This window comes from Lutra lutra, chromosome 17 (assembly GCF_902655055.1).
Source record: "Lutra lutra chromosome 17, mLutLut1.2, whole genome shotgun sequence".
NCBI lineage: Eukaryota > Metazoa > Chordata > Mammalia > Carnivora > Mustelidae > Lutra > Lutra lutra.
The window spans coordinates 32,662,522-32,690,228 of record NC_062294.1 but is presented as its reverse complement, the minus strand read 5'-3'; the positions used below and the strand labels follow the sequence as shown (position 1 = coordinate 32,690,228).

Sequence of the window (27,707 nt, the reverse complement as noted above, 5' to 3'; positions counted from 1 at the left end):
CCCCGAGCGCCGGGATCAAGACCTCAGCCTGGAGGGGGGCGCTGTGTCGGCCCCGCGGCGCCTGGCCGCGCCCGGGCCGGCCGGCCCGCCCCTCCCGGCCGGCCCGGCCCGCCCCCGGCCCGCCCCCAGCCCGCCCCCAGCCCGCCCTCTCCGCGGCCCGCCTCGCCTTTGATGAGCCGCGCCCGACCAATGGGCGCGCGGGGAGGCGCGGGCCGCGGCGGCGGGCTGGGGGCTCCGCGCGCCCGGGCGTCAGTCGGGCCGCGGCGACGGCGGCAGGAGCGGGTCGCGGCGCCGCCTCGGGCTCCGCTCGGCTCGGGGTTGCTCCGGGAGGAGGAGAGCGAGGCGAGGCGCGGCGCCGCGAGCCGCCGGCTCCGCGGGCCGGGCGCATGGCTTAGGGACGCCCCCGCCCGCCGCATCCCCAGCATGGGGAAACTTCACTCCAAGCCGGGTCAGTGTCCCCGCCCGCGCGCCGGCCCCCTGGCCCCGGCCGCCCTCGCCTCCGCGATTGCTAACTCTCTGCCTCTCCTTTCTTTCCGGCTCCCGCCGCCGCCGCCGCGCGCGATGTGCCTGCAGCCGCCGTGTGCAAGCGCAGGGAGAGTCCGGAAGGTAGGGGCGCGCGGGGCACGGGCCGGGGGGATGGACGGGGAAGCACCGCGGACCGCGGCGGAATGGCCTAGCCCGCGGGATCTTATTACCAGGGCCACCCCCACCCCCAGCTCTGGCCACCGCTCCCACAAACCCGCTCCGGGAGCAGTCCTCGCGCCCCCCTTTCTGCCCCACCGCCGTCCTGTGCTCTCTCTTCTGACCCCCAACCCCTCCTTTTGCGGTCCTCGCCCTCCGCGCTCTCTGAGCTCTCTCTTCAGACTCCTAAACCCCTTCCCCCAAGATCCTACCCCTCTCCTTCGGGCCCTCAGCCCCTCCTCCCGAGAGCTGGGCTCTTGCGCCCACTGCTCCCCTCTTCTCAGCCCCAGTTCCCCTCTTCCCCTCATCCCGTGCTCCGTGCACTCGTCCTCCCTGCACCCGTCCCGTGCTCACTGCACCCGACCCTCGCCCCGCTCCTCAGCAGTCCTGCCTCTATCGCTCCTTCTTCTGATCCCCAGACCCTTTCTCCAGGGTGCTGTTCCCCCTTTACGATCCCATCTGGGTCTCTGCTCCCTGAGGCTTAGCTGAACCCCTTTCTTCCGATTACCTGCGTCCCTCTCCCGGATGGTGCCCTGGCGCTCACCCCCCATCTTGTCCCCGCTGCCTCTGCCGCGCCCAGTCTTTCCCTCCTGTGTCGGGTAACTTTCGGCCCAGGGGCCAGACTCAGGGGCTTCGTGTCTTCCCCGCCCCAGGTGACAGCTTCGCGGTGAGCGCCGCCTGGGCTCGGAAAGGCATCGAGGAGTGGATCGGGAGGCAGCGCTGCCCCGGCGGTAGCTCTGGACCCCGACAGCTGCAGGCGGCTGGCACGGTTGGCAGAGGAACCCGGGTACGATCCTCACCTACCTTTCAGCCCGAGACGGGTCTCCTTACCCACCCACCCCAACTTCTGGCACCCTCTCGGCACAGCTTCTAAGTCCAGAAGTCCCTTTGCAGCTGCCTCTGCCCCACCAGCATGTCTTGGGGAACCTTAGAGGTGGCTGGGGTGTCCGTCTCCCATCCAGCTGGTGGTGGAGGGCTGTCTGGGGAGGTAAAAGTCCTAGGTGAGGAGGTGGTGCAGGTCTGGTATGTGGGGAAGCTCTTGTGTGCTGGAGGGGTTTGGGGGCCTGCACTGACCTCTCTACCTTGTTTCTGTGGCCAGTATTCAAAGGTGGATTTAGAGGGGGTTGTGCTTGTTAGGAAGACAGGGAAGGCATCTAGGGGTGTCTGGGTGGAGGATGGGACTGTGCAGGCCTCCAAATGTGTTCCAAGTGTCTGTGGCATTCATCACTCCATCTGCTCAGTCAGGAACCTCAGTAGAAGAGGCTGTGATCTGGGTAGCAGAGCCTGGGGGGCACTGAGACCTGGTACCCCTTCACTTGGCCCACACGGAGAGAGCGGGTCTCCTGCTGCTGTCACCAGGGCCCACCCTGAGCCTTCCCCCAGTAGGTTGCTGGGGTTGGAGCTGTTCCTGAGGGAGCGGTGGATGGGACAGTGGAGTGAGTGAGTCCAGCCCCAGCTCTTGGCCTGGGACTGGTGCTCACAGATGTCCTCGGAGCTCGGGAACTCTGCACGGGGCTTTCAGATGGTCTGCGTGGAACTCGAGCAAGCCAAGGATCAAAGGATGAATCAACTTTTTGATGTGACATTTAATATATATTTTTTTTAAACTTAGAGGGGAACAGACTGAGTCTCAGGTCTGGTTAGTTCTTTGGTCTTGTCCATGGGCTGGGGAGGGGCCTGTGGAGGTTTCAGATTCAGATTGTGCGTGTGTGTGTGTGTGTGTGTGTGTGTGTACACGCGCATTCTCTGGTACTGGGGCCGTGGCACCTGGGTTGGTCGGTTAGTTGCAGGGGCCGATGCTGGGAGGTGAACCTGGGGATAAAGTCCACTCTTGTGCATGTATGGAATGATTTCTACATCTGGGAGAAGCCCCCATCGCACCTCTTCCCATTGCCTCACTTAGCTGGAGGACTTTCTCTTCTTCCTTTTTCTTCCTCTTCTGGCTGGGCTGGAACTGGAGCTGCTGTCCCCCAGGAAAGGTCAAAACTAGCTGGGTGGGGGGCACTGCGGTTGGGGCCCTTTAGAAACAGAACTACAAACTTCCCTTTCTTCCCCCACCGTTTATAGTTTTTGATCTACTTACTTATTTAAAGCCTGGTGAACATGATCCGATTTAGCTATACGAACAAATGCATTTGCAGCTCAAGACAGAGGCCAACTGAGTGGATTTCCATTAATCAAGTTTTGGGTTTTTTCAGCCTGTTTATTTTTACAAAGTATTCCTGCAGAATGACATTTATTTGCAGTCCCTTTTTTTTTTTTTTTTTTTTTCCCCTCAACTGCCAGGCAGCTTGCTCCATGCTTTAGGGGAAACTTGAAATACAGCGAGGGCTTACTTCAATTGGCTTTTATCTTCAAAGCCATAACAAATGTTACCCGCATGTTTTTGGTGGGTCTCCTTGGCATCCAGTCCTGGAGGATGGGAGGGAGGAGGAAGGAAGGAGAGGAAAACAAAAGTCTGTCGTTTTTAATTAAATAGTAGTATTCCCAGCAAGAGGAATGTGAACCAGTAAAAGTTGCCATTGGGGGAGATGAGGGAGGGTGGGGAGGGGGCCCCAGCTGAAGTCTGTGGCTTTGGTGAAGTCACGGAATTTTGTTGCCTGTTTTCTTACCCCAGCTGAGGACAGCATGGGGTGGTGCTTGCCCCCCTCCCTTCCTCACCCTCTCTCTCAGAGAAACACTGAGGGGTCATTAATGTTTGTTCAAAGCATGTTTGAAGATGTGAGAGGCAGAGCCATCCGTGTGACATATGTTGGGTGGTGGAGGGCGGGCCTCATCTGAGATACTAAGAGTGGGGAGACTCTGCTTCCTGGGGAGTTCTGCTTTGGTGACTGGGACCTGGACACCGGGGTTCCTACCAGCCCTGGCCCAGCCACCAGATCTGCTGGGGTGGGGATGGCGAGCCCACCCTGGGAGAGGTCAGGGAAAGCCCAAGGTGGGAGGCTGCGTGGTGGGGGCGTGTGCACTGATTTCAGGTGGTGCCTGAAGGAATGTTTGTTATCTTAATAGTCAAGCATTTCTGTTACCGGAAAAGATAGTAACTAGGACATCAAACCCATGATATTATCACTTAGGATGAAGCTAAATGAAAGACAGTGTTAAAAGTTGATTCCGAGCACACTATTAAGTACAAGTGGTCAAAACTGTGACTGTGGAAACGGAATGCCCGAAGTTTAGGAGAAACACTGAATGAGACAGCAGTGGGCAGCCTCCCACCGAGGTTAATTTCCGTGATTCCCAGTGGGGCAAAAAGGGTGGCTGTGTAGGCTCTTCCATTAGATCATCAGGAGGTAGGGTATGGGCTCCAAGGTCTGCTGGATGCCGGGGGGCTGGCAGAGGTCCCCCCCCGGCAGCCCCAGGCCTGACGTAGGGATGGTCTCTGTCTCCACTCCGCCCACCTTTCACTGAAGTGGCTGGAAGCACATTAGTGGTTCATTCAACTCGCATTACTATTGCTGCAATGAACGTCACTATTTATTAAGTGCCTGTGGATGTCAGGCACTTTGCTTACATTGTCTCACTCCTCTTCCTAACCCTATAAAGTTGCGAGCCGGCTGATGGGGACTCTGTCTTTCTCTCTCCTTCTGAAGCACTTTCTAGAGAACCGGGGCCACGTTTGGCAAAGGCCTATGCTAGAACACATGCCCAGAGGGTTCCTCCTTACTCATTTCCAGAGAGCTGCATGCTGACCAGCTGCTGAGTACTTTGGGAAGAGGCGGGTGGTAGGCCCAGCAGGAGTAGGAGGGGCACCTGCTTGCCCTCTCCCTTCCTGACCCGGTCTGAGTAGCTTAGTCAATGTTTAGGGTGGGTCCCAGTTGCTTGGAAGGTCCTGGGACGGGAGAGGGTGACTTTGCTGGCACTAACCTAAGCCTGCCATCCCGAGCATGAAAATAAATGAGGCCAGGCTCTGCCACTATAGCTCACCATCTCCTATAAGACATTTTATCTAAGCTCATCTGCTAAATGGGTATAATAATATCCTCAGCCCTGGCGGGATTATGGCAAGTGACCCTTCAAAATGAGTTCAAAAGGGGGAAAGATACCAGGAGGTTTGCTGAGGCACAGGTTGGGCAGAGATGGGAGCCCAGATGATGAATCCAGAGGCTTCCCCCCTCCCCTGCCCCACTGTCCACTGTAGATGCACTTGGATGGACACGGACTGAGGGTGGGGCTGGACTGAGGGCGGGGCTTCAAGGACTCCGGAGCTCAGAGGAGAAAAGTAATGAGGGACGGTGACAGGTCCAAGTACTCTGAGCCACGAACAATGAAGTGAATGATTTCTGTGCCAGACAGCAATGCAGTAGACACTTTGAAGTTTCAATAAGCCTAATAATCTCAAAGAGATAAAGAAGGAGTGGTAAACACGAAGCTGTAACAGGCAGTTATGAGAGAACACCAATTGGGAATACCGGGTCTGGAAAATGTCCTAGAATATAATGGGTGAAATGGAAAAGCTTGGTAGAGGGTTGGAGTTGCATAGGGCACATGGAGAAGCTGATGGCAGCGCGCCTGGAGAAGGAGAACCTGGGGGCCCTGTGCTCTGAGCTATGTACCTGTGGGCACTGATGTGAATGTGTAAGACCAGGTTTAAGGCCATGCTCCACCCCCCCAACCTGCCTCCAACCCCGGGTTTGGCCCTTTTGCTCTTTTAGCAGAGCTGCCTTAGGAATGGGGTAGAGAGATGTGGGCCTGGCAAACCTGCTTGGGGGTTGAAGGTGGCTGCCCCTCGGGCTGGTAATTTGATTACGGGGCACCTAGTGCATTTTGATATCTGGGGAAGATTGGGAGGGCACAGGCTGTGTCGGAGCCCGAGCCCGCAAGGCCATGAAGGGCTGGGTGATGGGGTTGGAGGCTGGCTGTTGGCCCAGCTGCTGCCCCAGTTGCCAGATTCCAGGGGAATCACCCTTGAATGATACCAGTTGGCACAATTAAAAGGCCCCATGTCTTCACCATATGGAAAGCGTTAGGCCTCCTTACGTGGTTTCAAAGCTATGTGCCGGGAGGTAGACTTGACATTTGAGGTAAAGCATAAATTAAATATTTGGTGTTTTCAGAATTAAAAGATGATTTGCTTTGAGGTTGGTGGAGGCATCTTTGGGTTCTCCAGGAGGGTCTCCTCTGCCCGTGGCACCCAGGATCAGCTCCGTAGCCCCACCTGGCAGCTTTCTTTACCCCAGGGGTGGGGGTGGGGGGAGAGACTGGGGAAGCCCGAGCTGGGCAAAGCGCCAGTTGGGGCTTCTGGCTTTCAATAAGGCCAGGTCCCTCTGGAGGGTGGGTGGTGGGGAAGGCTTTAATAAATCTCTGTGATGTGGTCTCTGGGAGACTTCGAGGAGCATCTCAACCTGCCTTCGGAACTTCTCTTTGGGAAAGAAGTTCCCCCGAGTCAGGCCCATGTATGTTCTAGTCCCTTGAATTCAGGAACAGCCCCTGCACTTTCACATTTCGTACAAACTGTAATAAACCCAGGGAGAGGCTGAACCAGGAAGCAGGCTTGGCATGTCTCCCAGGGTCCTAGAACTCGGTGGAATGATGCTTCCCCTCACCCGGTAGGGATGGCCAATGTGAGGAGAGAGGGTGGGCCCCGGATGGGCAGAGAGGACTCCTCCTCGCACCAAGAAGCTCCAGTAGGGACCCACAGGGACCCGACCGTCCCTATGAGGGCTTAAAACAGTCTACAGAGGGCCACCTGGGTGGCTCAGTGGGTTAAAGCCTCTGCCTTCGGCTCAGGTCCTGATCCCAGGGTCCTGGGATCGAGCCCCACATCGGGCTCTCTGCTCAGCAGGGAGCCTGCTTTCTCCTCTTTCTCTGCCTGCCTCTCTGCCTGCTTGTGATCTCTGTCTGTCAAAAAAAAGAAAAACCTTTAAAAAAAAAAAAACCAGTCTACGGAAAGTCAGCAAGGAAAGAATCACTTTCGCAGGAATACATCTTCCTTGCGTTAGCCCGAGGGCACGTGGTGGGCACTCATGATGTCTTTGCTGGATGAATGAATGAAGGAAGATAGATTAGGGCACCATCCCTGCCTCATTCTCTCCCAGATCCTCTTCCTCAGGCAGAAGGAAGAGTGGGACCAGGCCTTTGCTGTCAGGCACTCAGCTATTAATTATGATCAATAATGAATTGTTATTCGTTATGAAATCCCTAGCTGGGCCAGGCATCGAGGATACAGGGTACATAAACGAGCTGTGGTCCCTGCCCTCCCATGGCTTCTAGTCTGATTTAAAGGAGACGAAGGAATCAGGACTTACACAAGTGCATCAACAGACAGGAGTACTTGGGGGAAGCTGAGTGAATAGAGAGCTGAGAGGCCCTGAGGAAGAGGGTGTGGGAGGAGAAAGTTGGTATTCGTGCACAGAGTACCTGTGGGAGGCCGGGGACTCAACATTGTCCCTGGGAACTTGGTGCTGTTTGGGTTGGGAGGGCGGACTTCAAGGTTTACAGCCTGTGGGGCCCGCAGAGCTCTCCTGGTGCTCAGGCTTTCTGAAAAGTCCTGTGTATTACTGGCCCCTGGCACATTCGAGCTACCTGTCCCTGAGATAGGTGTGTGGGGTGGAGGGGTGGGGTGGGTGGTCAGCCTGCTGCCCCAGCCAGCAGCATGCTCATGGAGCTGATGAATGGAGAGCGTCATGGACTTGGGGACTCAGGGGTATTACTCCAGGTGTTTGGATGGATCGGTGGGCCCTGCTACCCTGTGTGGAGAGGAGGGTCAGCTGAAGGGCCAGAAGCCCAGCTGTGGTAGGATATGGGGAGCCTGTGGTGTGGGATTGGATTGTACTCAAGGCAGAGAGAGGCACCCAAAGGGCGAGAGGATAAGAGGCGGTAACAAGCCAATGCCAGAGAACCACAGGGACAGTTCCTGAGGGAAGAGGGTCCCTTGACTTGGTTTACCTGATGTGTCTGAGAAAGAGAAGTGCCAAGGGACCTTCTGGTGAAGGGGCCAGATGCCACGGCCCACAAAGGGATCTGCTAGCCCTGGGGAGCCAGGCACCCACAGATCCCAGCTTGGGGGCTCTTATAGCCTCCCTCCCTGGCTGTGGGTTTGCAGTGTGCTTTGGTTTAGAAACTTTTGGAATTTATAGGTTGCTTGTTGGATTCCAAAGCAGGCGCTTCCGGCTGCCTCCCTGACTTCCCTTTCTTTTTCGCTCACACATGTTCTTTTTTGTGGCTCTTGTCTCTCACAGACATTCTTTCTCTTCCTCTCGCTCTCTCCCTCCCCACCCTGCCTTCCCCGCGCCTCCTCCCTCTCCCCCTCGCCCCCGAGGAAGGAAAAAATTCAGACTCTCACAAACAAAATGTCTGCCATTCCATCTGAGGGAGAACTGAGGCAGGAGCCCAGAATATCCTGGAAGAAACGCCAGAGAGAGCTGAAGGCCTCAGTTGTTTAATCTGGAAGGCGGTCTTTGATGTCACCGTGCTCCGTTTATCCTGGGAGGCTGCCTGCTTCTTTATGGCTGGCCTCAGACTCTCCACATGAAGAATGGCCGAGAGCCTTCAGGGGCTGGAGGAAAAGCCGGATCACTCCCCGAAGGGTGGACCGAGGATGCTGCCCCTCCTGCCAAGCCCAGGTGGGGCGGAGAAGCTTTTCCAAACAAGCACTTGCAGAGACATAAGTAATTCTTTGATAACTTCATGGAGAAGCAGCGGGGGACTGTTTGTCCATGGGGACAACCGTCTCGAGGCTTTGCGAGGAAAGATCGGGTCCCGCTAGGGGTCAGTCCTGGCCCCAGAGAGGTGGCTGTGGCCACCTGGGGGTGCCCTGGTTGTGCATTCGTTTGGAGGGACGGGTCTGGGCTTCACTTTCTGTACTCGTTGAGCCACGTGGGCAGCGCCCTGTGTGCGTGGCCTGGTGGGGGGCTCGTGCCTTTCAGAGGACCCACAGAGGAGGCCACGGTGGCATGGCGTCACCTCCCTTCTCTGGGCCTGGGGTTTTCCAGCTATGAAGTAGGATAAAATCATTTATTATAACTTAGCAACCACGAATGCATTTTAGTCATCCACAGATAGTCCTTCCTCTCCGTGGAGTGGACATTGTGTACCTACTTTAGGCCGGGTCACCATTCGCTCTGCCAGTGAAGCACGGCACTTGTGTTCATGGAGTTTATACTCTAGTAGGAAAAGAGAAGTATTTATTTTTTTGTAATTTAATTTTTTTTCAGTGTTCCAAGATTCATTGTTTATGCACCACACCCAGTGCTTCATGCAACACGTGCCCTCCTTAGTACCCACCACCTGGCTCACCTAACCCCCCAGCCCCCTCACCTCCAAAACCCTCAGTTTGTTTCTCAGAGTCCAGTTCTCAGGTTTCATCTCCCCCTCTGATTTCTCCCAATTCACTTCTCCTCTCCTTCTCCCAATGTTCTCCATGTTATTCCTTATGCTCCACAAGTAAGTGAAGCCATAGGATAATTGACTTTCTCTGCTTGGCTTATTTCACTCAGCATAATCTTCTCCAGACCTGTTCATGTTGATACAAAAGTTGGGTATTCATCCTTTCTCATGGCTGCATAATATTCCATTGTATACATGGACCACATTGTCTTTATCCATTTGTCTGTTGAAGTGTTGCATTCCCACCAACAGTGTGAGAGGGTTCCCCTTTCTCCATATCCTTTCCAACAAAAGAGAAGTATTTTTAAAAACAAATGCCACAATTTAAGTTGTGATAGGTATCTCAGAGGAGGAGTACTGGGTGCTTTGAGAACATTGAATGGGGCTCAGCCCTCATCAGGGTGGCTGTACCTTCCACAGATATTTGGGTGTGTTTAGGGCGGTATGGAAACTACGAAGCATACGGCATAGCTCCTACCCCACTGAATTTAGAGTTTAGTGGACCTAAACGTTCATCTTTGCCTCTCATCTGTTTTTCTTTTCTTATTGCATTGGTTAGAATCTTCCATATTATTTAATAACAGTTTGTTGCTTATCTAGTGAAGAAAGCTTTCTTTAACCCCTGGCTTGCTAATATTTTTGAAACCAGGAATAATTATTGAATTCTGTCCAATGCTATTGGGGTGTTGTCAACCTTTGCGATTGTAACAAATGACTATGTACAGATTTACCTCACTAGATTTCCTAGTGTTCAACTTCCTTTGTATTCCCAAACGTAATCCTTCTTCATCACGACACATGGCTGTTCTAAAATGTGGCTGTATTTGATCTGCTCATCTTTCACTTGGGATTTTTGCATCGATAGTGCCATTAGATTGGCTCATGGTTTGGGTAGTGGATACTGAACAATGAAGATAGTGTTAGGGGAATGTTGGAGGACACTCTGGGGACTCTGAAGGACTAGAGCAGGGGGTGCCGACTGGCCTTGGGTCAGGTGGTCTTGGAGGAGCCATTGATCTCAGCTCAAGGGTGAATCAGGGAAGGGGTGGTGGGGAGCAAGGCGGGAGGGGCATGTAATAGCGCTTTGAGTGTCTGCTAGATGGGCCAGTAGTGTGTGAGAAAGACCCAGTTTGTTCGAGATGCTGATTGAAGTTCATTTGGCTGAGGAGGGGCCACAGTCTGGGCCAGGCAGCCTGCTCAGGCATGTTATGGACCTTGGTCTTTGTCTAGAGGGAAGACAAGTGGCAGGCCCTGTGTGAGGGTCCAGCAGGGCAGAAGTGGGGGAGCTCTTGTGGCTGGGAAGAAGGAATGTGGGGATGGGCTCTCGGTTGTAAAAATAATTTGGAGGATAAAGAGGAATCAAGTGACTCTATCTTCTTGGCTCAGGCAGAGATTCTGGAATGTCTGCATTGACCTGGGCACAGCCTTTGGCTCTTGGGGGCTCATCCAGGGGACCCTTGAGACCACCAGCAGGGGAAGGACCAGGAGAAGGAGAATAGGGCTTGAGGCTGTATAGGTGATGGTTAAAGAGCGAGCACTCTGGAGCCTGATATCCTGGGTGCTAGCGGATACTAACTTCTAAAGATGTGGGAAGGATTAACAGAAACTTCACAGGGTGTTGAGGCACCCAGGGAGCACTTGGCCCCTGGCAAAAGGCAGGGAGATATTACTGTCCCAGAGCAGAAAGGGCAGGGGAGGAAATGTTGGATATTTTGGATTTGGATCCCTGTAGGAAACGCTGCTGAGGAAGTGGAAAAGCCAGGCAAGAGCTCTACATGTGGAAGATGAACCATAGAGACATGGGACAGAGGGAGTAGGGGGTGGGGAGAAATACCCCAACCTCTCCTTGTGTCCTCAGGTTTCCTGCCAGGACCTCCCATTGTCCAAAGCCAGGAGCCAGAGACCAGGAAGCTTCAGCAAATTGGTCTAAGGAGGTCAGCTTCCCCGGGGGCACAGAGCGGCATGGAGGAGGGCCGGGAATGGATGAGGGTGGGGAGGCCAGTAGAAGAATCAAGTCTGGGCCTCGGTTCCCTCCTCTGTAAAGTGGGTATGGTAATGGAATCTGCTTCACAAGCTGGTTGTGGGGACTCCGACGGTAGAAGGGTGGTAACTGCCGGGCACAGAAGTGTGTGCTCAGTCCAAGTGAGCTATTAGGATTATAAAGCCGCGAGAGACACCAGGCTATGGAGATTTGGGGAGGACTTCCTGAAGGAGGTGGTGTGTGAGGAGCTCTGATGGATGGTCACTTTAAAGGGCCAGAGAAGTCCTATCAAGGACATAGTGGGCTGGGTGGGAGACATGCAGGAGGAGTGGGGACTGCGGTCCCCCGGGGGCGCACGTCCTATCTCAAGTATGCAGCACCGCTTAGCCCCTGCCAGTGGTTGCCATGTGCGAATGCGGCCCTGGTGTTGCCACATCGGGTCATTAAGAGAATCTGGCCATCTGGATTTTCATGTGAAATCATTCTAATTAAAAAAAAAAAAAAGACCATCAACCAAATAATGTTTTTAGAAAATAGTTTCTTTGGGTGGACCCAGGCAGCTGGATTTGGCCTGTTGTCCCCTGGCTTGGGAGACGAGGTTTTGGTGGGGGACAAGTGTGTTCGTGGTAATAGTGCAGACGCTTGAGTGTGAAAGCCTCCTCGTGCTTTATGTGCGGTTTTTCCAGTGTCCTGTTCCCCCATGTTGTGCAGATGAGAGACGGGCTCAGTGGATGGAAGTGTCAGGCCCAGCTAGGGAGAGCGGGACTCAGGCTGCCACCGAGCAGGGGGTGGAGCCCCAGCGGAGGCTGGGGGCTGGGAAGCTGGGGACAGCTTGTTTCCATTTGGCAGAGCACTGTGGGAGGACCAGGTGGGGTCAGCACGGAGAGATGTGGCTGGGGCCACTTTGGGGACAGTGCTCGTCCATACTGCAAGCTTCCATCTAGCGTCTTGCCTTGGTTCTCCTAACTTCCATTAGACCCGCCTTCGGGTTTAGGCCACGTTGTACCAAGGCTCCTGGTGTGTGCACAGAGCAGGTGTCCGAGACATGACTGGCGGAATCCGACTTCCTGGGTCTGACTCCCGACGCCCAGCTGCACATCTCTTGAGGGGGTGCTCATCTCTGATCCTCAGTTTCTACATCTGTGGAATGGGTAGAAGCCTGGTTTCTAGCTCATGGAGTGGTTCTAAGAGCGACACGAGTTCCTCTCGGCCAAATAGGGAGAGTAAAAGGGAGGTCTCTCCTCTTATAGCTAATGATCACCCAGGTGTGTGCTGAACGTGACAAGGAAAAGAGCAGGCTGTGGTGGGACAGGAAGTGGGGGTCCAACTGTGGATCCAAAGAATAAGCAGCCAGGGGAGGAAAGGGGCATCTCAGACAGAGGGAAGTGCAAAGGCCATGATGAGGGCAGGAAATCTTCAACTCCCTCCTGTCTGACACAGGACCAGACTCCAGGCTCTGAGATGTTAGGACAGAAATGCTCTTTCCAGCAGAGGAGGGTAGGCATTGCCTGGGGTTGGGAGGGGAGGGGGGAGTCTGTTCTATGTCACAACCCACCAGGGTCCTGGTCCCCCCACTGCAGGTGATTTGATTTTTTATTGATGTCTGCCCATTCTGGCTGCTGTCCTTTCTGGCTGGATGGGAGGTAGGGGGAGAAGGTGCGGAGCTGATTGGCTGGCCTGCCGTGTGCTGCCCGAGCCCCCTGGCTGTGAGTACTGCTCTGGGGTCCCAGAGAGGCAGGGGCACAGCATAAAGGGGCCCTGTTATCAGGGCTGGCCTGGCCACCCTCGGGCCACAGGTGAGGGCTGGGGAAGACCAGAGCCTCCCCAATGGGCTCAGGCCCAAGGGTGTTTTTCTCATTCCAGAAGGCCACGCAGGCTGGCAGGCCCCTCACACAGAGGCTTGGGCTTGTGGTGGCTCCAGTGAGCGGGTTTGGGGGTGCTGCTTCAGGGTGCCATGGCCATGCCCGATCTGGCTTCCCGAGGGAGACTTGTAGCGGGGCAGTTTTTGACCTTGACCCTGTTACTTTACGCATCTTTCCCCCAGTGATCAGAGAGACTTCAAAAGCAAAAAGATGAGGAGAAAGTGCTACAGACCAGGAACAAAACTGTGTTTTCAGTGGCCCCTGGGGAGACGCCCTTGTCCCCCTGCCTGGGAATTCAAAGGAGCCTGGTGCCTCGATGGGTCTCATCTGTGCATCACTTTTCAGTGTTGTTTGGCTGCAGCCTCAATATGGCTACTAAGGGTCCACTCTGTCCCATGCCCCACACCGGGCCATCCACGGCATGCCAGCCCTGAGCCGTGTGTGGCCCGTACCACTCAGCACTCGCAGCACCGAGAGAAGGCAGGTCAGAGTGTCAGAGACAGCCCATTTCTGTCTTTATTTTACCACTGGAGAAACTGAGGGCTAAAGGAGTCTACCTCCTTGCCCAAAGTCACTTGACTTGGGAGTGGAATCTTCCAGCAAGATTCCAGTTCAGGTTAATCTGATTTTAGAGCTGTCTTCCATCATCATAGATGAGATTCCCACCCCCACCCCCCATCAACCATATGTTACAATCCCATTCGTGGCTCATGAAATCTATTTAGCGACCAGCATTAAAAAAAAGAAAGAAAGAAAGAAAGAAAGAAAGAAAGAAAGAAAGAAAGAAAGAAAGAAAAGAAATGAGAGAGAACATTGCCTAAAACAAGAGGAAATATTGCTTTGTGTGACTTTTTAAAAAATTTATAGGCAGGGATATTCATGTCTATAGATAGACAGATCCATCTAGATCTGTGGCTATCTACCCACACATCTATACCCAAATCCATGTACAGAGATGCCCATTCTAAAATGTAATTCTTACTGCAGGTAAAAGTGTTGGAAAATACTGATGTTTGGTCCCTGGTGCAGGCTCTGAGCCTGAATGCTTAGTTTCGAGCCCTAGCTCTCCTTCTCACTAGCTGTGTGACCTTGAGCAAGTTCCCTAACCTCTCTGTGCCAAAGTTTCCTTTCTTAACATCAGGGCCTTTTGGTCTGTTGACTATATGGTCACAACAGATTCTCCCAGGATGGCTGGGGGGTGATTTCTTGCCCACCTACTCCCTTTGCTCCGGGCATGAAGAGAATGGGCAGTCTTTTGTGGGTCCCCAAGTCCTCTCACTTGAGAACCAACCTCTGAGCTGCAGCTGTCTCCTGGACGAACACGTGGCTGAATCTTTGGGGACTGGACAGAGTACTGTGCTGGGAATCCTGAAGGGGGGGGCAGCGGCTGGGGGTGGCCCCAGCTTGGCTATTAGGCAGCTAATGTGACCTCTGCTGGCCTTTATCTCCGCATCTCCAAGTGCTCTGAAGAAAGGGAGGGTGTTTGGGTTCTCTTTTGCTGTGTAACAAATTACTCCAAAATTTAGTGACTTAATCCTTTCGTGAGTTGATTAACATTACACTATTTGGGTCGGGCTTGGCAGGCGTAGCTTCTCTGTGGCTCCACGTGGCATAGATGGGGCGGCTCGAACAGCCAGGGGCCAACTGTTCCACTTGGGTCCCCTGCCCGGAGCCTCGGTCCTCTTCCACGTGGCCTCATGACGTGGTTAGCGTGGGCTTCCTCATGGTATGGTGGTCTCGGGGTAAGCTGACTCCCTGCCTGGTGGCTGCCTTCCCGGGGGTGCCGAAGCGGAAACTGCCAGGCCTCCCGAAGGCGCAGGCCCGAAATTGGCAATGCTGCATTCTCTTTGTTAAAGCAGGTCACAGATCGAGGCCAGGTTCAGGGGAAGGGACTACACGGGGGCGTAATTACTGGGAGATGGCATTTACTAGGGGCCGTCGAGGTAGTCTAGCAGAGAGGATGGTCCCCTGGGAGAGAACCTGTCCAGAGGCTGGGTCGGGAAAGGGACTGCCAGGTGTCCCCCGATGGATCTGGAATCCTGGTGCGTGCGGCTGGGGGTGGCAGGAGTGGTCTTGGTGGGATGACAGCGGAGGCAGGCTGGGCCTGGGTCAGGAGGGGGCTGAGGGAACCTTGCACGTGAGCAGAGCACAAGAACGTCTATGGCTCATTATTCGGAAGGATGAAAAATGTGCAGCAACTCTAATATCGGTCACTAGGAGACAGCTAACAAACACGGATCTTTCCTCGCCTTGTGAAACCAGGGCGAGTGAGGGTGGGCAGCGGGCTGATGGGAAGGAGGCCCCTGAAATGCCATTGAATGAGCAAAGTGAGAGCAAAACAGAAGCATGATGTGGTCCCGTTTTTTTTGCAGGACACAAAAGTCTATTCAGGCCCGTGTCTATATATTTGCAGGTGTGCAGGGAAAGATCTGGAAGGATACACTGACAAAGGCTGCTTCCCAGAGGACTAGAATGGTGGGAGGCAGTGAGGAGAGAAGGAGTTTCACTTTTCACATTAGATGTTTCTACATTGTTTGACTCCCCCTGCCACCTCCCGTCCAAGGAGTGTGGATACTTTTGTATTTTTCAAAAAGCCCATAGATTTTAGAAGAGAATGAGACATGAGATGGGGATCACGTGTGCAGGAGATTTATGGAGAGACTTTGCTGGGGAGTGGAGAGAGAAGACAGTGGCGGGAGAGAGACGTGGGGTGGGGAGGGGCGCAGGGTGCAGCGAGGGCCACGCGTATGGCGACCTCCCGCGTGCTGTCTTGGACGCAGAGCCCTTGGGACCCCCCCTCCACCCAGATGCTCTCTGAATCGGAGCCTCTCTGTATTGGGTGACACCTGTCCTGCGTGGACCCTATAGGAAAGGCATTGGGGAGGGGCTGGAGGGGGTGGAGGGCTGAGGCGGGGAGGGCACGGCCCACCTGTAGAGCTTTAGGGATCCTGGGGGGGCACCGTCCCTGAGTCACGACCAGCTCAATCAATGGTCCTGTCTCCTTCTGTGCATTTCCCCGTGGCCGCAGCTTCTATAAGTGTTTCGATCCTAGGGACAGCTGTGGATACCTGGCCTTTCTTTCCAGACCTGTCAGGACCCTCATTTTGTAACTGGAAGGAAGGAGAGTTAAAAGGACCTCGAGATGAGCGCTGTCTGATAGAACTTTCTGTGATGATGACAAAGCTCTGTGTCCACAGGTCCAGTAGGGGTATCGTTAAATGCCTGTGGCTCCTGAGCACTTGGGATGTGGCTTCTGGGACTGAGGAGCTGGATTTCCAATATATTGTATTCAAATTCATTTCAATAGCCTCATGCGGCTCGCGGCTCCTGGAGTGCATAGCTCTGGACCATCAGGAAGGATCCAGGGCTGCAGAGCACTAGGTGAACCTCTATCCTGAGGCATTTATCTGTTATCTGTGGCAGTTGCTGGTGGGCAGAGAGCCCTGCCCCCAGACAGCCCTGGCAAAACCCTTTGTGGGGTCCTTCCAGACCCCGCTCCTCTGAGGCCTGGCTTCCCTCCAGCTTGGAGGTGGCAGCCCCATTGGCCACTGCTGCGTCAGTGAGGGGAAGGATTGTGGGGTCCTTCCAGGTGGATGGCTTGGAGCACCTTCTTCTGGTTCATAGATCAGGTTTTCCCTGCCTTCTTAACCTCGGGCGGGGGGGAGTGCGGCTGCTTGCTGTCTTGCTTCTGGGCTTCTTGGGTGAGGACCTGTCCCTTTGGTCCTGGTTTGTGCAGCTGGGAGGCACAACCTGTGCCTGGGGCAGGGCAGAGAGGGGCCAGCTTTTCTCCAGGAGGAAGAGCTAGAGCTTTATGGTCTGCAAAGCCCTCCTCCCAGCCATTGGTCAGGCATTTAATACTTACACGAAAGGGGGCCAGGGTCAGCACTAATAGGATGGGGCGTCAGAAGCCGGAAGGCAGAGTCAAGGAGTTGGTTCTGCAGGGCTCACCGCTGCATCCTCGGGGCCTTTTGCCCAGCTCGGCACATGGGAGGGGCTCAAGGAACACTTGCTGGGTGGCTGAGGCTTGGAGGCGCCAGCAGTTTGGTCCGTGGAAGCGTGACCCCAGAGGAGCAGGAAGTCAGGTCCTGTCCCTCCACCTTCCCACCTAAATGAAGTAATGCACACGGTAAAAAACAAAAATAAAGACATTCAAAATAGTACTAAAGCTTATGTAATGAAAAAGAAGCCTCCTTGCCACCTCTGCCGCTGGCCTCCCAGCGCCCCTCTCCAGGCACCTGCCACTTCCGGTTCCTCTTCCAGTTCCTTGGCGTGCTTCCCACCTTACTGTGTGCATGTGTGCACCCTTATCCCTGCCCAGACAGCAGAAGCCCTCTTGGCCAATAAGACTAGTATTTGTAGGTTAATTGAAAAATGGATTTGAGGTGGGGAATCATGAAAAATTGATAGAGACTTTGCGTTCCTTTCAGTTGACCAGTCATAATCTGGTTCTGCACCTTGCTTTGTTAACAGTGCATCTTGGAAATCAGGCCTTATCAGTACATTGAATCTTTTTGCTCTTTGTGGCTCTCAAGCCTTCCATTCTAAGGATGGACAGTAATTTATTGCACTGATTCCCTATCGGGCAGCTAGGTGACTTCGGGGCTCATGTCTGTAGTCCACCTGGATGGATGGCATGGATTCCTATAACTCTACTCCTGCACACACCCCTGCTCTGATACCCACACCGCACTCCCTGATATGATCTCCAAGGCTGGCTCTTCTGGTTTTCTGGCAAAGCCAGGGCGTCTCCCCTGGCCTGGTATCTTCAGAATTCAGAAGGGCTGCAGGTTAAGTGAGTACAACCTTCCTTGGCGTGGGTCAGTTAGGATCCCTTGGGTTTGTTCAGACATCTCTGCTGTTTGATGAAAGGCGTGTTATTGGCCTGCGTGCCTGGGAAGTTCGGAGGGTGAATCGAATTCGGGGACCCTGGATCCCACAGCTCCAGCTCTTCCCCAGGCCGGTGGTCTGTACCTTCAGCTCTGCTGTTAGCGGTTGGCTTCATTTTCAGGTACAGGCTCTCCCCAGGTGGTGGCCGCTTGGCACCCAGTCCAGGCTGCTGTTCCAGGCTGGAAGAGAGTGGGTTAGCCAGATCCCAGGCCGGGCTGCCGTTGTTTTTGACTTGGCTGCCATGCCCATCACTGAGCCAATCCCTCCATCTCCAAGGGTCCTGGGTCAACATGGTCGTCCTGGAGTGCCGCTGGGATCAGTCCCAAACCTCAAGGGCTGAAGGGGAGATGGGTGGGTGGTTCCCCAGAGAAAAAACACCCGGGAGGAGAAAGCTGCAGAAGGCACACTGGAGGGAGGGGGCCAGCCTCTGTGTCTTGTCTGGCCCCTAGAGTACAGCTCTCTTGACTGCTGCTTCTGTCAGCAGCTGGAGGGTGGGGGTGTGGCCCGAGCAATTAGCTGATTCTCTGCCATTGGATCTCAGAAGAGTCCTGGTAGTTTGTCACCTCCTCCAGGGAGCCCACGTGGGTCACAGCCCTTCTTTAAAGCCCCTCGATTCTAGTGATGATGATCTTAACCTTCAAGGAGACAATAACAAGACCCCTTTGGGAATCTGCTAAATCTGATGATGTCATTCTCTTCAAATAAAGGCTCTCACACCTTTAACTCCAACTTTAGGGCACCCATAGCCTCCTAGTTAAGAACCTTGGCCTTATTTTCTATGGCTTTTTTGTTTTTAGCTTTATGATTACTATTATCATTATTATTATTTCTCATGTAGATCTTCTAATTCCACGGGCCACAGAGCTTTGGACCTGGCCTTTGGATCTGGGGTTATAGGGAACTATGTTGACTGTATAGATACTGGGTCTTAATTTCCTCCCTTGTAAAATGAGAAGACAAAAGTTCCTATCTCTTGGAGTTGTTTTGAGAATTAAAGGAAATAATGCATGGAGCGACTTACGGCTTCGCATGCAGTGAACACATAGTAATCATGCTTGGTAGCTCAGCAAGGCCTCCAGAGCTCCTGGTAGGTTCTGGAAGATTCCTGGGAAACCCACTCCATCTCTCTGGGGGCCCAACACAGCACCCAGAAGGGACTTGGTTGCTCTCTGGTGGACGAAGGGGTTCAGAGAGATCATCTTCATTTGCTGAGAAGTTGTTGGGGCGATTCAGGTCTATTTCCATTCTATTTCCATTCATCTGTATTTTCATTTGGGAAAACTAAAGCCAGGGAGGCTTCCGTGACTTATCCAGGTGTCTCAGGGTTAGTTTGGGGGTGATTGTGGGTACCTTTACATTCTGATCTTAGGACACCCCTCACTTATATTAACAACCGTGTCTCCTGCCTGGCCAAGGGCCGGCCCCAGGTGACCGCTCACCTGTGCATTTCAGGGGTTGAAGGACTTCCCCGATCTCAGCAAAGCCCCAGCCAGGGGCTCCCCTGCCTGCCTGGCTGGACCCCAGGTTTGGGAGGGGTGAGTATTGTCCTGTAGAAAGGGGAACTGGCGCTCTGCTTTGAGAGTATTAAGACACAAAGTCCCTGTGGTTAACAGCAAATTAATCACAGTATTAAGGAGGGGCTGTCTGGGTAGACATGACTTCATGAGCTTGTTCTACGGTCTGCCTCTGCCATGTTTCACTCTCCAAGATTTTTGACTTTCAGAAAAGGAGCCACAGATAGAGTTACCCAGGTTTACAGAAATATTTTTACTGGGCAGAAGATTGCTTTATGGTGAGAGCCAGTTATTTGAGGAGACAAGCAAAGAGCCCTTTATTCTCACGTTCTGTGGGAGGAAAATATTATGCTAGGAAGCCCGCTTCTCGGACAGACTGTGTGAGAGGCTGGGCCGCATTTCTGGAATTGGGAGTGGGCGACAGAGATGGTGCAGGGGTCCTGAGGGCTGCTGGGCAGGGACCCACCCTCCTCCAAGGATTCTGGGCTTGTTACACAGGCAGAAGGAAGCTTAAGGTCACAGCGCCAGGAAGGGCGGTGGTCCGAGCTAGGTTTGGGGCCTGGGGGTGAGGGGCAGAGAGGGGGAGACACTGGGGTGGCCTGCTGGTGTGTGAGGCCCCTGGCTGGAGAGACAGCAGGCCCAGGTTAGAGCCGTCTGTGCCATTGGCCAGGTGTGTGACTCAGGGCCCACAGCCGTTGGGGCGGTCACCTTCCCACGAGTAACTCGGGCTTGTGAGTAAATGCCCAGCATTTCCTTGTGTACTCGATCCATAGTGTCCGCGGTGAGGACGGGAGAGTCCTGCCTCCCCTCAGCCCATCGTCCAGAAGCCACTCACTGTGCCGCTTCCTTTGCTGGTGCTCTCGAAGGCAACGGGCCTTTTCCCCGAGTCCCAAACGGAGACTTCTGGTCTGATAGTGCCATCGTGAGGGATTTGAGATCTGGGCCACCCCAGCCTGCTGGAGACCTGTGGGCCTCGCGTCTTGAGCCGGTGTGCATTTCAGTTCATGGAAGGGACTGTTCCCGCCTGGAAATCAGGGCAAACGATACTGGTTTGATCGTCCTCAAGGAGGATGGGTTTGACTTTTGTGGATGGATGGAGACCTTGTCCTCCCCTTCCCCCCGCCCTTGGTGGAAGAAGAATGCCTGCCAAGAGCTTTGTTTGGGTCTGGAGCAGCCATGCGTCCGATAAGGACTCGGCATCCTTGCCCCTTCCTTGCTGCTGACCATCATCCCTTTTAAGTTGGCCGGTTGGAGAGGGTTGATCGATGCTGTTCTCTTCCTCGCCTCCCGTGCATTATTTAGAATGCGAGGGAGAGTTTATCTTGTTCTCCAGGAGATCTAGCGGTTCAGCTTTGGAATGGCATCCAAGTTTACAGAATGGAGTCTGGTGCCCAGAGCCTTCTGGTAAATATTTTGGGAAGTTGGATTCCACTGGCATTATGGGCCAGGGCTTGGGGCATTGGGTGCTTTTGCATGGCTTGATGATCAGGCTTGGACCCTTCTCATATGGTGCCATGCACACTGGCTCCGTGCTGAGGCATCTCGGCGCCCAGAATCCCTGCCTCTTAGAGGTCCCAGGTGCTGTGACTTCTGCTGGGAATCCTCCCGTTGCTTGTTCACTGCCTGCAAACACAGCCGGTCCTTCTTTATCCTTGGCACCCTCGTGTCCTTCTTCTTTCCCTCCCATCATTCATTCACCCCCAAAAGCTATTCTCCAAGTCTGCCCCTCTTCCTCCCTAAAAGCCTTCCTGTTGCTTTGCCGACATCTCCTGTGTCCAAACCCGGGTTAGCCTAGTCACAGGGGTGGGCCCTGGGCAAGATCCATATGCCTTCCAGCCTAAGTTTCTTCATCTGTAAAATGGGCTGGAAATCATAAGACCCACCCTCCCCTCTCTGGGAAGCCTCAAGGCCAGGTGTGCCGAAGGGTCTGGCACATTTTTCACTCCCCTCCGCTCCCCAAGTTAGACTATAAGCTGCTCGAGTAGAAGCCAGTTCTTATCTCTCTCTGTGGCTCCTTGAAAGTGTCTTGGCCTGTGTGTCATTCACAGTAGCCCCTGAGAACATAGTAAGTGGAACCCACTGGCTAGGAGGGGTAGGGGCTCTCCCAAGGGTTCCTTGGATGGAGAAAATCTCTCAGAGCTTGATTTTCAAGGTTCTGGGAAGAGAAACAATACTGCTTCAGCAGGGTGGTTAGAACGCTGCCCACTGTGGTCACCACAAGCTTCACACAGCTGTTGAGCATTTGAAATATGGCTGGGCTGGGTTGTGACTACTGCACACATTTCAAAGGCTTCGTATGATAACACGGGATGTAGAATTTCTCATGAATTATTTTTTCCATTGACGACATGTAATGATAATACCTTGAAAGGGCAATATTTTAGATGCATTGACTAAATTACATGAGTTTCATCCATATCTTTCTCTTTAGTGTGGCTGCTAGAAAATTGAAAACTACGTATATGGGTTCCATTTGGTTCCTACTGAGCAGGTTTGGTCTAGATTCTAGACCATTCTCGATGGTGATATTGTCCCCAAGTTGGCAAAAGTTGGTTCTTGAGGGTGTTGGGGCGGGGGAGGCAAGGGCAAAAAGTTCTTATTCATTTTAGGTACAAACCACAAATATACGTATCGATGTACATAAATAGTTACACGGTATATTTGTGGTATTAAAATTTCAAGTGATTAGGAAAAAAAAGTTTAAGAAAGCCTTGTGTGGGGCCAGGTAACAAGGCCTGAGAAACGCTGCTCCAGGGACAGCCAGACCTGAGTCACATGCTTGCTCTGCCTCATATTAGCTGTGTGACCTTGGGCAAGTTCCTTAACCTCTCTGTGCCTATTTCCTCATCTGTAAAATGGGAGGAGAAATGGTCCTTATCCTACAGATCTGTTGTGTAGTTGAAAGGCGAAACACTTTGCTCAGATGAATAGGGCAGTTGATATTGACAGTTCTTATTCGTATGTGATCAGGGAGGGCTCTGGCAGCACGAGATGGGGGCCTTCCACTTCCAGAACTTACACAGTGACCAGAATGTCTGTTCACCTGATTTTCCATCCGGAAAGGTGTTGCCGAGAAGACCTTAATGTCTGCAAGGCACTTTCTACTGATCACAGGAGGTGGCTGGAGGGTATGTGAACACTGGACGTTCCATCCCCTATCATACCAGCAGCATGCTGGGCACTGGGGTGGGGGGTGGGGGGATTCCACACCGAGGGCCGGCCCTCGGTGGTCTTGGCCAGGCTCATGGCAGAGGCTCAGGGTAGCCTCTCCTGGCCAGGCGGCGTCCAGCTGTCAGGGCCGGGCTGAGGCTGTGCTGGGTATCTCCTCCCTGGGGCTGCCTTCAAAGGGAGAGCCGGCAGGAAGGTGGAGGGGGAAGGAGGGGCTGCCCCACTGACTGCCCGACACAGACAATTGGATTAAAGGTCTTTTTCAAGGCCTTGGAAATTGTTAGTGACAGGGACCCTGGCCTGGGGACAGGGGACTGCTGCCTTTTACTAACAAAACCAAATTCCCTCTTCTGAGATCAGGTTGAGAGGCACAGATGCTGGGGCTGTGCCTTCTGTGTGAGGTGGTGAGTGAGGCTGCTCTGCACAGCTAGACTCAGCCCCCTGGACCACACCCTCCCTCCCACGCAGAGTCTCCACACATGATGGCTTTGCGGGGGGGGGGGGGCGCGAGTAGGGGCTTTGGGAGTTTCAGGGAACCCAGAGACCTTGGGGTCCAAGTGCTTCACCCTTGCTCTTGAAGCCAAAACACACCCAAACATAACCTCTCCCAAACGACTCTCTCCCTCTGTCTGCCTGGGAAACCCATGACCGGCCTTCCACTCAGCTGTGGCTCCATTTGGAAGTTGGAGGGCATTCCCGACTCTTTCTCTCAACTCTCAACTGCGTAGCTGGCAGATGGACAACTCTTGTTAATTCTGTGACTAAACGCCTCTCGGATTTGTCTGCTGCTCCTCGCTGTCCCTGTCTGGTCAAGGCCACCATCACATCCCTCCTGGAGGATTCCAAAGCCTCTGATGTTACCTTCTGTAGTTCAGCAAGGCTGACCTTACAGGACACACTGGGATTTTACAGAATCATGCCCCTCTTTAAATCCCTACTGTGCCTTTCTGCCGCCTTTAGAAGAATGTCGAATCCTTCCTGTAGTCTGCAAGACTGAGTACGATTGGCCCCTTTCCCACCTCTTGTCTCCCACAGCCTTCCCCTCACTCCCTCATTCCCAGACACTCTTGTCCTTTTTGAACATACGCATCTGGCTCCAACCTCAGGGCCTTTGCACATGCTCTCCCCTCTGCTTGTGATTTTCTTCCTGATACTCTTTGCCTGGTTCTTCTTTACTCACCCTTCAGGACTCAACTTCCACATCAGTGCCTCAAAGCAGCCTTCCCCGAGGCCCCACTCACCATGAGTTTCCTTTCTTGCTGCTGTTCCTTCTCCTAACACCCAGCTCCTTCAACTTCTTGGGGGTGCTTGTCACCATTGGGGATTAGCAATTTATTCACGTGGTGACTGAGTTACTGCTCTCCTCCCAGGGAACTCCAGCTGCATGGTGTCTGGGATAGATGCTGTTATTGACCCCTGCACCTCCAGGCCTGCCCCAGTGAAGAATGGGGGGGCTCCTGGGTGGCTCAGGAGTTATCTGACTCTTGATCTCAGCTCAGGTCTTGAGCTCAGGGTCCTTAGTTCAATCCCCGTGGTCGACGTGGAGTCCACCTTAAAAAACAAAACAAATAAAAAAAAACAACAACAAAAAACAACCTTGCAGAATGGAATTGCTTTGCTCTGTGCTTTGGACACATTCCTTCCCCTCTGGGCTTCAGCTGCCCCATCGGTAAATAATGGGTGGGGGTAGCCAAATAATGGGTGGGGGTAGCCGGACTCAGCCGCTTCTAAGTCACTTCCATCTTGGATAGTTTTTGGAATTAACCAGTGGTCTTTCTTCCACCCCGTACGGTAGTTGGGGCTGGCTAGAAGGCTGGGTGTGGTCATGTGTCCTGCCTCCTTCCTTTGTGCTCTAGCCAGGCCAGCGCTCACGGGGTCTACAGTGGGACCCTGGGAAAAAGGGTACTCTTCTGTGTGCCAACTAGCTCGTTGGTAATAATGGGTGCTCCCCACCACCACTGGGGTTCTTCTTAATCAGCCTGGAGGCAGCGTGGCCTTGAGCTTGAGCAAACCTCTGAGTCAAGGCAGAACTGCACCCAAAGCCAGTCTCTGCCCAGCCCAGAGCGTGAGGAGGTTAGAAGGGGTGCTGACGGGCTGTTCGGAAGAGGGTAGGAGAATGGGCTCTGGGATCTGAGGCATTGGAATCCTGAGCCTGTTTCCTACCAGTTAGGTGGCCTCATGCGTCGTTCCTGATTTTTCTGAGGCCTCAGTCTCCTCATCTGTAAAATGGAACTACTGGCTGAACCTCCCCCTTGGAGTTGGTGTATGAGTTCATAAGGTCTTGCACTTGAACCTCTGTCGCCTGGTGTAGGCCAGGTGCTCAGTAAACCTGCTTTTCTTATGACTAATACATATTCCCTTTAAAAATCGCTTCTTATCAGGGAGAAGGAAACAGAAGAAGGAAAAGTCTTTCTGGAACTTTCTTTACCCCATGGAAATGTCTTTGTTATTTCCTTCCTTGCCAGAAAACCCTCACCCTGTCCCCGTCCCTCCATTGTCCCCCTGTACCCTGTCTGGTCACCAGGTGACTCATTAATGACTCCAGCTGGAGGGCTGCTATGGAGACCCCCTTATGCTGAAATTGCCCCGTGCCTGGATGGACAGCCCTGTGAACCCTGACCAGAGCCTGAGGGTGATGGTCAAGGGGACAAGGGGCGGTGAGGTTTGGAGACTCTGGGCCTCCATCCTCCCCTTGACCTGCCTTGTAGCACAAAGGCGGTCAGCGGGAACAGCCAGTATTCTCTGGGGTCAGATCGGCATGCTGCCTGCTCTCTGCCCCATGGGACCGCCCATCTTGGAAGCTCATCTTGGCTCCAGTCTGGGAGACGGTCCCGTCCTCATAGCCCCTTGGAATCTGAGACCCCTTGTAGATGTGCCGATTCCTGGGGGGATTAACACCCTCTCTGAGCATGATCTCTGAGCCCTGGGGAAATGAAGTGAGTAAGTAACTTTGGGTTCAACCCCCAGCGAGTCTGACTCAGTAGGTACGAGAACCCTTGTGGAAACAGGCCTATAGCAGCCACAGGGGCTGAGAGACGGGAGGGTCGGTGACCCAAGGAGTATCGGTGCTGTCACCACAGATGGGGGAGGGGTGCTTGGCTGCATGAGTGACAGCTGTTGACTGTATGTCTGGGGGGCAGCCCAGGAGTCTTTTTTTTAAAACACACACACGTATGTGTGTGGGTATAATACATGCATCTTCTAGATTTTTGTTTGAAGTAGGCATTCTCATTCCCATTTTCCAGATGGTAAAACTGAGGTTCCAAGTGACAGGGTCCCTTCTTCCAGGTCAGTATCGAGCAATGGAGCTCGATATAGGATCCAAACTCAAGACTGTTGTGCTCATCCTGCCTCACCACAGCTTCTCTTAGGACTCAGTGTTCCTGCCTGTCAAATGGGTGCACTCCACTTGCCTTGGCTAACTCCTGGGTAGCTAGCACTTGGAGAGCGGGACTGAGGATTGGGAGCCCGTGTGTGTGTGTGCGAGAGAGAGAGAGAGAGAGAGAGAGAGAGAGTCACCCCACCCGACTGAGGGGTGAGCTCCTTGGAGTCAGGGCTTGGGGCTGAGGTGGCCTGGGAGGGCCTGTTTGGTTTGGTTGACATTTCCGAGAGATGCTGGGCCTCACTGGTGCCCTGGCTGAGCAGACACAGCCGTCTCCCCCCCAGGGACTAAATTTAGGATTCCTCGGCTCTTGGCTGGGCCTCCTCTTGTTTTTGGAAAGTCTCCATTTTGTTCCTCCTGCTGCCTGCGGGCGGCCGGAGCCCGGCCCCAGCCAAACGACTGTCCTGCCCGCTCGCTCTCCACTCACGCTCTGGCCTGAATTGATCTTGTTGGAGTTAATTAGCAGCTGGTCCTGCAGGCCTGGCCTCCAGCGGGCAGGAGGAGCGGTGCTGGGGGGTGGAGGGTGCCAGGAGCCAGGGGGTCCCCGCCCCACGCCCCTGCTCACTGCTGCCCCAGGCAGAGGCCCTCTGGAGGGAGGCTCTGGGGTTTTCTTTGGCACATTGAGCAAATGGCTCCCTCTCCCTTTTCTTCTGAGCCCTGTAAAAATAAAAAGTTAAAAGACCCTCAAGTTTGAACAGTAAAACCAAATACATGAAACCAAGCTGTTTCCACGTGGGGGCACGGACTGTGAACACCCAAGTTTGAAACTTCCTCTCGCTGGAATTTATGGAAGCCTTGGAAACTTTTCCTTTTCCCTTTAAACATCAGAATTGGCTCAGGGCATTCTTTAAAAGCATAACCTTGGTGCCGCTCACAGCTTGATTTAATACAGCTTGAATACAATAGTAACTTCTGAACGGGGCTCTCTTCAGAGAGCAGGAAAGGTGTTTCATGACACCAGTCATGGCTTTTTTTTTTTTTTTTTGCCTCTAGCCAAGAAGTATATTCTAAGATTTATTAGATTCTCCACTGCCCTCCCCCTAGTAACCCAGATTTTTGCTAGAAGTGAAGGAAACTTGCTCAGAACAAGTTCTTTAACTAGGGGCTGGAAGATGCAGAGACCAGTCCCTCTGGGGGGGGACTCGGTCACTGAAATATTCCTCCCGTGCCCAGAGGCTGGCTGGGTTCACACGCTGGCGCTTCACAGACTCGAACCACTCGGCTTGGGCCCTAGGAGCATCGCAGGAGGGTAATTGTGTTTCAGGGAGAAGCGGGCGAAGTGTACGGGGTGGGATGTTGCTGGGGTTGATCAGCGTTCCTGCAGAGGGAGTCCGGTCTGGACTCCTGGGGATGGGTTTGCCAACCTGTATGTCTGGGAGGGGGCATTTGGAAAGACAGCAGTGTCGTGACAATATTCCCTAAGGAATAAGGCGGGTTCCTGATCTGCTCTGCCTCAGTGGTCCAAATCTCTCATCTGAGGGGCACCTGCCCAGGGCTGTGAGGCCTGAGTTTGGCTCTTAGGGAGCTCAGGGGGCTGCAGCGATGGGAAGGGGGTTGTGCCCTCAAAACAGCAGGCCTAAATGTTGGTGTGGTCACCACTGGTTGTCCCCTTTAGAGCAAGGGCTTCTCACAGAAGCAGAGTCTTTTGGCCAGGGGGCCTGTGCCAGGGGCATCTGGTGGGTAGAGACCAGGATGCTGCTGGATACCCTGCATGGACCAGACAGCCTCACCACAAAGAATGATCTGGCCCCAGCAGCACCAAGGTGGACAGACCCTGCTATGGTGGAGCATCTGCCAAGCCCACCAAGTTCACTCCTGGCTTCTAGAAGGTTCTGAGTTCCCAAGATTGGCTGCTAGCTGCTGGGCTTATTCCCGCCTTTTGTTCAAAGCTGGGACTGTGTGCACTG

The 27,707-nt window shown here is 53.7% G+C and overlaps 1 protein-coding gene across 2 annotated transcripts in view; it reads left to right on the top strand.

The window, feature by feature from the left end:
- Window positions 1–234: 234 nt before the first annotated feature.
- NKD1 (NKD inhibitor of WNT signaling pathway 1) overlaps window positions 235–27,707 on the top strand; it is an 84,279-nt gene continuing 56,806 nt past the window's right edge. The window contains exons 1-3 of one of the 2 annotated variants that reach the window (XM_047711911.1): window positions 235–448; window positions 574–606; window positions 1,335–1,468. In XM_047711911.1, the coding sequence (XP_047567867.1) occupies window positions 424–448; window positions 574–606; window positions 1,335–1,468 (192 nt within the window). In that variant the 5' untranslated portion in view covers window positions 235–423. Of the gene's footprint in view, window positions 449–573; window positions 607–1,334; window positions 1,469–5,655; window positions 5,703–27,707 lie in introns of those variants that run through there. The other variant, XM_047711912.1, reaches the window with a different exon arrangement.